This window comes from Schistocerca piceifrons, chromosome 3 (assembly GCF_021461385.2).
Source record: "Schistocerca piceifrons isolate TAMUIC-IGC-003096 chromosome 3, iqSchPice1.1, whole genome shotgun sequence".
In the NCBI taxonomy this organism is placed as follows: Eukaryota; Metazoa; Arthropoda; class Insecta; order Orthoptera; family Acrididae; genus Schistocerca; species Schistocerca piceifrons.
The window spans coordinates 371,674,948-371,687,577 of record NC_060140.1 but is presented as its reverse complement, the minus strand read 5'-3'; the positions used below and the strand labels follow the sequence as shown (position 1 = coordinate 371,687,577).

Sequence of the window (12,630 nt, the reverse complement as noted above, 5' to 3'; positions counted from 1 at the left end):
ATTTGTAGAGAGGGACCAAGAACTGACTATGGTAAAGAAGTTCAGAAAGAAGCAGGTTGCATTAATCATGTGGAAATGAAGACACTTGCAATGGAAGGACTAATGTGAAGAGCTGCATTAAGGCAGACTTGAGATAAAAGATTTCAATAACAACAACAATAATCACAATGCGTAGGCTCGTAATGAAGAATGTACCAACAGGAATATCAAGAGTGGTTGCTTTCTATCACCGCCTACACTTAAGAATTTCACCTATGGATATCTACTCTCAAGGACACATTGGGCTTCAACAATCTTCCACACAGCCACCTGTTTCTCTCTCTCTCTCTCTCTCTCTGTCTCTCTGTCTCTCTCTCTCTCTCTCTCTAACTTGCTCTACAGCATCATAAATTTCCAACTCACCCCACTCAAAACTTACCCATCCCGAAAAGGTGGCAAGTTGAGAATAAGCAGGAATAAAAGGAATGTCAACCTCTGCCATTGCACATAGATTAATTATTTAGCCTCCTACACCTCATGATGGAAGCCAGCTTTATGTAACATGTAGTGTGGTGAATAAATTAATTTACAATGACCGAGACTGAACAATCCTTTTTCCCCTGCTTACTCTCTCCAGTTAGTTTCCACACACTTTTTGTCCAAATCAGTTATCTACACCAGTTCTACCTTCTCTCCAGCAATACACAATAAACCTTGAAGGAACTTAGCTATCAGCTTCACTTGTTATTGTTTTGTTTCTAAAATAATCTGTTCTTTTAGTACCTTTCCTAACTGGAGAGTATTACTAACTCATACTTTGGTGTAGTACATAGTCATCTCAATATATCTTTACTTCCTCCTCTTTCTGTGGATCAATAAACAGAAACATTTGATTTCAAAACCTGCATCTTTAGAATACAGGTCGGTTATAATGAAACTTTTGCTACTTGAGAGTGCCTCCATGAAAAACGAGTGATCGTACGACAGTAAAACATTGTGAAAACATTTGTACGGACATACGAAAAGAAAAAATGAATAAACCATTGAAAGAAACATATTGTAATATCCACATGAGGGGGTTAAAATCCAGTGATCTTGGTGATTATGCAATTTGGAATGGCTGGCCAATGATTTGGTTTACTCCTGGGAGGCGCCAACAGCCAGTTGCACCACAAATTGTTGAAGAAGTTACTGTTGCCATGGCTGAGAAGCTGTTTGCAATGCACAATCTTCAAGCAGCTTGAGCTGTGTCACAACAGCTGAACATTCCAATGCCCACCATTTGAAAGTGCTGTGAACAATTTCGAAATGGTATCCATAAAAATTTCTTGTTACTCATTCGTTTTGCCACATGATGCAAACTTTCAAATAGACTTTGCTCTTACATTTCTTGCAAGGGCTTAAGTTGATGACATATGGCCTTGTAACATTTTGTAGAGTGATAAAGCACACTTTACTTTCACTGGGCAGTGAACACTCACAGCAGTTGCATTTGAGGACTGTCACCACCAATGAAAGTTCATGAAGTTCCTGCAAAGTGAACACATCACTGTGTTGTGGGGCTCCAAGGAAAAGTTCATGATTGATCCATTCTTATTTGAGGAACTCAGGCCTCAAGTACCAAGAAAATGCAGTGTGTATGGTACATATTACAGTGATCTGCTTCACCAACATGTGATACCTGCTCTAAGCAGAGAGGTGCTTTGGACTCAACTGTTTTGATGCACAATGGAGCTCTACCTCACACTGGTTGTGAGGTCAATTGCTTACTCCATAACACATCTGAAGAAATCTGAATCATTGTTCAATCATCCTAAACTGTGCACCCACTAAGATCACCAGATTTGAATCCTCTCATGTGGACACTAAAATGCGTTTCTTTCCACACTTAATTCATTACTTATCTTCTGCATGTTCTTACAAATGTTTCCACAAAGTTCCATTTTCATAGGGTCACTCATCTTTCATGGAGTTCCTCTCAAGTAGCAAAAGTTTATTTATAACAACCCTCTACTTTTCAATATTTCTTTCTACTTTTATGACACATATTGTGATAGCTGATGTAACCAGTTTTGTGGTACCATTTTGCAACATGACATTAGCTGTTTAATCAAAGAGTATGGGTATATGTGGGACAGAAAACTTTATTCTGTAAGAATACAGAAGAAAACAGTATAGATTTAAGAGCTGGTAGTCTGAAATAAAGCAATATAATGTTGAAATTTTTTAGATATCAACATTTAATAGTATCAGTTGAAACATCAACTGGACATATAGATTGTGACAATTCATCACATTTATCATATTATACTTCCCACTGATCATTTTGGAGGGCTATACCTCCAAAGTCAGGTGGATTTGTTTCAATTTATAGGACATGTCTTTTTGGTAACCTGAGACACGTGTCCACTAAAGAAGGCATAACAATTTAACCAAAAGTCATACATTTAATACATCCATGCCTTAATAATTTACATAACTCCACCTGATTATGGAGATATAGCCCTCCAACATGATCAGTGGAAAATATAATAAATGTGACCATGGCAGTGTATTTCTAGATGCTATTCACAATAGTTACAGTTAAGCCAAACCTAAAATATCTCAATTAGAAGTTAAGGATATTCAAAATAACTGCTGTTTTTTCTGAATATTGTGATCTGCTGAGTTTTTAAGCTAAGAAAATTTCAGCTTTTAAAGATACCATACTTAAGTTGTTTTTTAGGTCAGTTTATACGATTATAATAAAAAATGGGTAAGAGAAGGTAGCTTTCCACATGATCATCAAGTAAAATTACTTAAAAAACCATAACACGCCTTACACATTCTTATAGAAGTCATACACAGAACATTAAAATGATTTGCTTCATAGATATTTACTACTCAATATATTAGAGAGAATAAAGTTAGAAGGAAATAGAGAACTGAAGATTTTGAATACATACGATCTGGTATTGTGCTAGCAAGCTGCTCCAGAATTGCACTAGGTTTAACAGGGGCTGTTCTAGCAAATGCTCGAAGCATCATTGCTTCAGAAGTATCAGGATTCTCTGTTATTATAGTGCGCAGTCCATCACTAGCTACCATTCCACGTTTAAAAGCATTCCATTCAACTCTCATGTCTACTAAAAACAACACTGTGAACAGTTCATGAATTTATGAAACATATGTAGCATATATTTTTATGGCAATTAAAAATACATTACAAGTAAGAAATCGAAGCAAAACCATTATACTGAAGAATCAGAATAATCTTTAAAAATGGATGCAAGCACTGGTAGATGTTGCTGTCATCCAACACAGTGATAATCATATGCAAAAAGCTCAACAATTATAAGACTCAGTGAATACTTACCTTATTCTCTTAGATTACAGCAATATATGGTGTAAAACATGTTTTAAAAGGAAGAAGAATTAGAAGTTTGAGTTTAATTATAAGACTCAATGAATACCTTATTCTTTTAGTTTACAGCTATACATGGTGATAAAACGTGTTTTAAAAGGGAGAAGAATTAAAAGTTTGAGTTTAATACCCCATTAAACACAGCATAGAGTGGTTTGAACGGCATAAAAAATCAGACATTGGGTTGCCAAAGAAATCACTCCTAGTATTTTCCTGAAATTATTTAGGGATATGATGGTGGTTAGCTTTAAGCTTTTGTGCATGTAAATTCCAACAGACTTTACATATAATGGAAAACCAGAAAGGAGTAACAAAAGCAACAGGAATTGGATGGATTTCTACTCACCACATGCAGAAACATTGAGTAGCAGACAGATATATTTAAAAGTAGACTGTTGGATATTATTCAGCCTTTAGACAAAATCTATGAGATGAAGAAAAAATTAACTATACACACGTGACCATTCTTGTCTCCAGGTGACACAGCAACTCTTCCCTGCCCGTCCCCCCACAGCCTGAACCCCAACCCAAGCCACAGCCAGCTGATGCTGCACCTACCAGCCCACCATTGTATATTGTTATAGTGTCCCTGACATGCCTCTGCACACTACCACAGGCAGCACTACAGCATCTTCCCGCACCATTACCCTGCTATCCTTCTCTCCCCCTGCCAAACGTCTCTTCCGTACCCTCACTATCTGCTCCACCATAGATAGCTGCTAACCGCAATAGGACCTTAAATGCTCAGAGGTGACAGTGGATGTGTGTGTGTGTTTCTCCATCTGAAGAAAAGCTCTGGGTGATAGCTTATAATATCTAAGCATCTTCTTTCAGTGTGCCTGTTTGCTGCTCAATGCTTCCACTAAGTTTCATCTAGTTAGTAATAACTAGTTAGTAGTAACTAACATCTATTTCTTAGCCTTGTAAATCATTGCTAATGATTTGAAACTGTGTAAGACACAATTTTAAGGCTGAGAGTAAAAGTTCTTGCTGAGGACCAATAAAAATATATTCTATTGTTGAGTGGGCTGCAAGTGATTTGAACATTCTACTTAATTATTAGTATCATTAGCGAATATTAAAATTTATGACACACATTTTAATGATTCAGGTAGCTCATTTGTGCAGAAAAACTCTGCTAACAGTAGAAAATGTACCAAGCCATGTAAGAAAGCTTTATTTGATGTTCCCCGATTCTGAATTTATCTTCGCTACTGTTATTCAGCCTCTACCCTCTGTTTTATGGTGAGGAGATATGATTCCACCCACACACATGATGTCTAATTAAAAAATAATAATTTTGCTAACTGAACATATTGTATTGTCCTCTCAAAGAATTATTGAGTGTTCACACCTTCATGTCAATACATTTTCTGAGTACTGTTATTTATGGCAAATAATAAGAGAAGCGAAGTATCATAAACTGAAGAACTCTGCACTCATATTTACCATGTAAAGATATCAATATAATGGAAGGAAACATTCCACGTGGGAAAAATTATATATAAAAACAAAGATGAGGTGACTTACCGAACAAAAGCGCTGGCAGGTCGATAGACACACAAACAAACACAAACACACACACAAAATTCAAGCTTTCGCAACAAACTGTTGCCTCATCAGGAAAGAGGTAAGGAGAGGGGAAGACGAAAGGAAGTGGGTTTTAAAGGAGAGGGTAAGGAGTCATTCCAATCCCGGGAGCGGAAAGACTTACCTTAGGGGGAAAAAAGGACAGGTATACACTCGCACACACGCACATATCCATCCACACATACAGACACAAGCAGACTATGTCTGCTTGTGTCTGTATGTGTGGATGGATATGTGCGTGTGTGCGAGTGTATACCTGTCCTTTTTTCCCCCTAAGGTAAGTCTTTCCGCTCCCGGGATTGGAATGACTCCTTACCCTCTCCTTTAAAACCCACTTCCTTTCGTCTTCCCCTCTCCTTACCTCTTTCCTGATGAGGCAACAGTTTGTTGCGAAAGCTTGAATTTTGTGTGTGTGTTTGTGTTTGTTTGTGTGTCTATCGACCTGCCAGCGCTTTTGTTCGGTAAGTCACCTCATCTTTGTTTTTATATATAATTTTTACCATGTAAAGAATTTTTTAACAAGCTGTATTATGCTGAATGCTTCACAGGCATTACATCAGATAGTGTCTTGTAAACTGCACAATATTTCCACAAGACAGATGCTGATTATCTCCAGGTGCTTACTGATGTATTGCTATTGTGCTCAGCATTTTATGCCCAGGTTCACTAGAAAAGTGCAGACACCAAGAGGTGGAGCTACAATGTCATTGCAATTAATCGTAGTGGACATTAACATCCAGAGCTCCCTGCCAGAGAAAGGGCTGCGGCATCCACGTGCATGGCACATGGAAAAGCAACTGCAAGCCATGGGCTTCTTATATGCATGCTGCCAAGGTGTTAGTGTACAGCTTAAGCATCCTGGCTTCTATTCTGCTATACGTTGAGTTGTTGCAACCGTTTGTACATGGCCAACAATGCTATAGTGCCACCAGTGCCAGTTCCCATGCTTTGATGAGTTGAAATCAGGTCTCTGTTAATTAAGCCATTAGTTATATGTATTTTAACTGCCACTTTAATTATAGAGTCCTAATATGTGGAGGCAGATGAGAGAATTTTGATCTCTTGATAGTCTGTGCTGTACCTGTGTCAAGATAATGTTCAGCAAGAGCAAATTGTTCTGGCCAACCCAATCTGGTGTTTTCAACAATGTGACATGTCTGGATAATGTAAGATTTCCCACACTGTCTTGGGATTTCATATATGCCACATTGTTTGCACTTACAGTGGAGGGTGGAAGACACACTTTATTCAATGCTTCTTGAATAGCCTACTGAACTTGAAAGACATTCTCATAGAGTTCTCCATTTCTTCTGGTTCCTCTTGAGATTTAGTGCATTTTGGTCAAAACACATTACGAATCTGTTTATCGGAGTACAACAGAGCAGAGATGGCTAAGCTGTGCTGATAAACTCTCTGGATCTGAAATGGATCTAGCCTTATGAAAGAGAGTCCACAGTGCATCACTGCATTGGGATAGGTGATGACAGCTCATAGATACAGTCAGTATCTGCAGGTTTGCAAAACACACTGTGAACCAAGGAGCCATCTACCTTTCTGCAAACCAAACCCCCAGAAACAAGAGGTCTTCATTTTTGTGCGCTTCCATGGCGAAGCAAATGCTTGGATGGAGGAAGCTAAGCTGTTCTAAAAATGAAGGAAGTATTGTTGTCCCATGTGGATGTACCACAAAGATATCATCAACATATTTCCAAAAACATTTAGATTTCACAACTGTCAACTCCAGTGCTTCATCCTTGAAATCTTCTATAAAAGAGTTTACGTACTATGTGAGATAGAGGGCAACCCATAGCAATACTATCAGTCTGTCAATTTGCTCAAAATATTGGTTGTTAAATAAAAAGTAAGTCAAGGTGGACACATGTTTAAGAAGACGCAAGGTCTCCTCTTCCATTTTAGCTCCTACCACTAAAGTCTAAATTCTTTAAAGAATTGAACTCCCATGTATAAAATATCCTCAAACATCTTACAGAGGGCCAATCGGAGACACCTCTGTGCAAAGTGAGGATAGTTGTTGGGTACCTGCAAAGCATCGATGATGCTAGTAGCACATTATTAGAGTTCAATCAGATACTCTGAATGTTTACAAGTCCTCATTCTTCCACACTAGCCTCGGCTGTTGCTCATTCAGCTGGGTGTTGGATTCTAGCTGACATCTGTCCAGTCAGCTCCCCGATTGCATGCCCATGCAAAGTTAAGAGACCCTGGCACTGCAGCAAGATGCCAGCAAGAAAGTGTGGCCATCGCCCAGTGTGAATTGGTCTCGTGCTGGCTGCTGGAGAGTCCTCAGTCCCACTTCAAATTCTACAATGGCCCTTTATGACTCATCTGTGATGTACCTGGTGTCTTTTGTCAGGTGATTGGTTGATCTCCTCCCTATGTCTCATAGGTTTCAGCACCTGGAGTTGCCTGAGTGTTGAACAAGAATAGGGACTCTAAGAGGCCCTGCTGCTGGATTCCATGTTGCAGTTCAGTGCTGGTAGTATCCTTCAACATGGTGTTGTCCGACAACAGTCAGTTCCTCCAACAGTAGATGGTAAGCATGAAGTTCATCAGTGAAGGCCATCACCTAGAGTACATCTTTGGATAGTTCATAGATTGTGCTGTAACATCTAGGACAGATTCACTACAGTATCGTAATCATGGAATCGAGTGCCATTACTGTGAATGCCATCAATCCCAGTTATCAACTCAGGACTGGAGAGCTGGGGTATTTAAAGGGAACTAGCCTGAGGCTATGACGCAAGGCTCCGTTTTTAATGATTGTATGTTTCCTCCTTATTCTGGTATATTCACTTAACTGGCTGTTAACTGTTGTGTCAGTGTCTTGCTATGTGCTCTTGTGAAAGAGATAGAGTTTCTTGCAACACGACTTATGAGCTAATGAATATGCTTGTTTCACTTCCTTTGGTTTTCTGCCTCTTTTCTGCTGAATGTGTATCATCACATGACAGAGTCGTAATGTGTCTATGACATGACCGTCTTGCAACATTCTGGCTTGTTTCTGCCTCTATCTCTGCCATGACGTAAGTTTGCTGTGTGGCAGTGAGAGTAAGTTTTAATGAAATTTCCTAATTTCTAGCCCTTGCTATTCTGTGCTGTAACAATCTGATTACTTAACAAATGAGTATTTGGTGTTAAGCATGGAAATGAGGAAAAGTTTAGAAAAGGTTTGAAATTATGCTTAAAGTTTCTTGGAAGTTGCTCAGTGCTCTCTCATTATGCAAAACAGCATGACTATAGTCTGTGTAATTCATGCTCAATTTTAAGCAAAAGTAAGTTTTTCATGCATCTCAATATTTGAGATGTCATATCTCCTGAAATATGCGGTGTACAGTGATAAAATTTTGCATATAAATTCAGTGATATATTTATATAATATCTGCAAAGTATGGTGTGAATAGAGTTAATAGTTAGGAAGTAAAAAATTAAAATGTCATACCTGATACTGAAGTTTTACTGCACAACATTTTAAGCAAAAGATAGATTTTCATGCTTCTAAAAGTTTACTGAAGTCATATCTCCTGAGCTATGTGTCATACAATGATATAATTTTGCAGGTACATTCAGTAATATATGTGGATACTGTCTGGAAACTGTGTTGCTAATAGACTTGGTAGTAAATAAATAATAAATTAAAACTTCATATCTGAAGCTGAAGTTTAATTGCACGAATGGCAAACGTATCGTGAGCAAGAAACTTTTTTCCTTTAATACTTTTTTATGAGACGTGTCAGCAAGAAAAAGTTTTGTAAAGGTCTGTAATTATGTTGGAAGTGGCTAAGTGCTCTCTCATTCTCAAATACTGGATGAATAAGTCTGGGTCTTTGCATGTCATCAGTTACACTGCCTAAAGACAAATGAACAGTTTCTAAATGTAATACTTATCTCATTCAGTTAAACCCTGAACGTAAGATTATACCTCTCCATGTGTACATAGACAGCATTTTAAATTTAGTCAATAATTACACAAAATATTGAAAATCAAATTTTTGTTGCCCTTGGAAGCCATCAAATAGGCAACCTGCAAGTGGTATTGGTTCCCAGGATAGTAGCTTAAAAATACAGATGGGTAATTGTGAGTTCACCCGACACATTTGTATGAACAAGACACCAAATCGAAACTGTCTAATACATTGGTCAGTTTGAGATGCAGGTTCTTAAGTAACCATATAAAATCTTCTGAATTTCAAATATGGTGTTCACATTTCCCTACCAAAAGGCTCAAAAGAGATGCCAGATGTTTTGCAAGGTAGTTTGTTGGGGCTCCTATAACACTCATAACGTGGAGAATTGGAACTCCTTCTTTGTGTACCTTTGGCAGCCCAATCAAAGTGAAATTGGCACTTGTACTCTTAAACTATTTTTCATGTGGTCAATAAACTGGCTGGAAGTAAGGAAAGTGGTTGTCTTCTGTTGTACTGCATCCATTGGATCTTTCTGGGTTGACAGTATGCTGAATCCAGCAGTAAATCTGTCATATTATCAAAACGTTTCAGGCAGAAGAACAGTAGTGTTTCCCTTGTCAGCAGGTAAAATTAATATCTCTGTGTCTTCTCTTAACGAATGGAGTGCTTTTCTTTCTGCAGTGGTGATGTTCTTTATGGGTGCAGGCATCCTAGTTATGGTCCTGCAAGTCCCTCACCTTATTTCTTTGGCAGTCTCACTAAGAAGTTTTAAGACAGCTTGCTCAGTGGCACTGATAAAATCTTGATGGGTGAAGTCCCTGGAATGGGTGTAAAATGGGTCCTTTTCCAACACTGATATCACACTGTAACTCAGTGATTTACCTGTGAAATTAAATACAGCCCATCTGCATAATTTATCTTCTTGCAATAATCGGTGAGCAAGGCAATGGAACATGAAAGTTTGACATGTCATGACCTGCTGCAGTGTTCAGTCCGAAAGAGACCATGTAGTACTGTCCACCCATTCCCAGAAATCCACTGACAGACATGACAAGGTATTCAGATGAAGTGAAAGATAGATTCTGGAGGCTCTGTCTAATTCTCACCTTGGATAACAAATTCTTTTTCTCACTAGTGCCCTGCTAGCTCACTGTTTAAGCCTCTTAGCAGCTGCAGAGTTTATATAAAGTGTAAACTTCACAAAAATCAGTGTAGTTTGCTCATCACAAAATCTTAATGAAATGCGAGAGAGTCTAACAAGTTATTTCTCAGGTTATTGAGTTTATAAAACTGTTATATTTTGTTGGCCATCTCCTCCCTGTAGAGGAATGACTTGTGTTTTTTGAGGTTTTCCTGGCATAATATCTGCTTGAATGGTTTACAGGGTTATGTTGGATAGCATTGAGTGAATGGCACAATATTTCCACGAGGCAGCTTGTCATCAACTTCAGGTGCCACTAGTGGACTTTAGTTGTGTTCACCAATAACGTGCTGGCTCACTAGAAAAGCTCAGGCACTAAGAGGCGAGTCTAAAACGTCAATATAGATGAATCTTAGAGGATGTTTCTCTGGCAGGGATTCTGAATATTGCACATCATCTTCGATGATGCTGTAGCCCCACCACTTTGTGTCTGTGCTTTCCTAGTGAGCCAGGTCATAAGTTGGTGAGCACAACAGCAATATGTAAGTAGAACCTGAAAAGCAGATTCACAATACATTTCAACCAACATGCATCAAACTTCACAAGCAACCAGAAGAAATGGAGAACTCTATGACGATTGTTCATCTACTTTATGGTGGTGGCATGTCCTTCAAGATTGGCAGGCTATTCAAGAAACACTGAATAAAGTTTGTCTTCCACTCTCCAGTGCAAGTGTAAACAACACTGGGTTACATGAAAGATAAACCTCAGTCTAAGGAGACCATAAATGTACAAAACCCCATTTTAGTGTGGGAAATCTTACTTTGTCCAAAAGTGTCGCATAGTTACAGACAGATGTGATGAACATAAACAAAACACCAGACTGCATTGGCCAGAAAAATTTGCTGTTGCTGAATAATGTCTTGACATGAATATGGCTTCCACATAGTGATGGTGGTGGTGGTTGTTGGGATGTTTAAGGGAGATTAAACAGTGAAGGTCATCAGTCCCCCACCACATAGTGAGATTCCATCATTAATGAGGTGGTCAATACATGTAAGTAATGACTTAATTAACACAAACTCAATAAAGCATGGGAACCAGCATTGGTGGCATTAAGGAATCACTGATTGCAGGCATATGATTGCAAATAGTCAACATAGATGGGGAATCAATGGCAGGACGGTTAAGGTTAGTGCCAATACCTTGCTAGCACAAGTACGCGGGGTCCACAGTTTGTAGCCGCTTCCCCTGCATTGCACACACCAAGACAGCAACCTTTTTGTTCAGTAGCTGCCTTCCCCAGCATTGTACACACCAAGACAGCAATCTATTTGTTCATCAGGGTCTCTGGCAGTTGTTATCTTATAGCAGGTGTGGGCAAATACTCGGCCACCGGCGGTCCTCCTAATGGTTTTGTGCAGCTTGCCAAGACTGTCAGAATTTTTATGTAACAATTTATATATTTTCTGAAATGAGAAGTTAACTAATGCATGCAGTCATTTTAAAAGAGGCAACTGTCTGCTGACTTATGCTTCCACAAATTGGCTCAGGAGCCAAAACTATTGGTCACCCCTGTTCCATAGGATTTGTCTTCATTTACATTATAGCTCTGCCCCTTGATGCCTTTGCTTTTCTAGCAAAGCAGTGTGTAAATTGGTGAGCACAACGCAATGTGTCAATAGCACCAGAAGATTATACATAGCTGCCTCATAAAAACAATGTGTAGTTCACTCAACCCTATCTGATGAAACACCCATGAACTACGATAGCAGATATTTTGTTGGGAAAGCCTCAAACAGCTCAAGGTGTATTACACAAAGTGAGAATTTTGTATGGCTGCCAATGTGTCCTGTTTCTTAATTAATATCTTCCCTCCATGAACCAAGGACCCTGCGAAATTGGGGTAGCTTGCAAGCTTCAATAACACAGATAGCAATATGACAGTTGCAACCGCAACTGAGAGGCCAGACAAATCAATATGTCCTGAAGAAGGGCAGCAGCCTGTACAGCTGTTTCTGGAAGAACGGTCTGGATGATCAGCTGACTGGGCCTTGTAACATCAACCAACATGACCTCGCTATTCTGGTACTGTGAATGGCTAAACGCAAGGGGAAAGTACGGTTGTTATTTTTTCTGAGCGCATGCAGATCTACTGTCGTCTAATGTGATAATGGAAGCCTCCTAGGTAAAATATTCCAGGGGTAACATAGTTCCCAAACTGGGTCTCTAGGAAGGGCTACTCAGGAGGAAGTCGTCACAAGGAAAAATGAAACTAGCATTCTGCGGGTCAGAGTGGCATGGAATGTTAGTTCCCTTAACCAGACAGGTACATTAGAGAATTTAAAAAGGGAAATTGATGTGTTGAATTTAGATAAAGTAGCAATTAGGAAGTGGAGTGGCAAAAAGAACAAGACTTCTGGTGAGGCCAGTACAGGGTTATAAACACAAAATCAAACAGGGGCACAGCAGGAGTAGGTCTGATAATGAATTAGAAAATAGGACTATTGATATGAATTGAAGAGACTTAGAGACACTGGAAGGTTTCAAATAGGTTATATAATAGTAATATACAGGTATCAAAAGCAGAT

The 12,630-nt window shown here is 39.0% G+C and overlaps 1 protein-coding gene across 1 annotated transcript in view; it reads right to left on the bottom strand.

Annotated features, from left to right (window-relative positions):
• The window catches only part of LOC124788665 (meiosis-specific with OB domain-containing protein), a 230,305-nt gene that overhangs the window by 61,985 nt on the left and 155,690 nt on the right, over window positions 1–12,630 (bottom strand). The window contains exon 6 of the mRNA XM_047255941.1: window positions 2,925–3,116. Within this exon, the coding sequence (XP_047111897.1) occupies window positions 2,925–3,116 (192 nt within the window). The remainder of the gene's footprint in view (window positions 1–2,924; window positions 3,117–12,630) is intronic.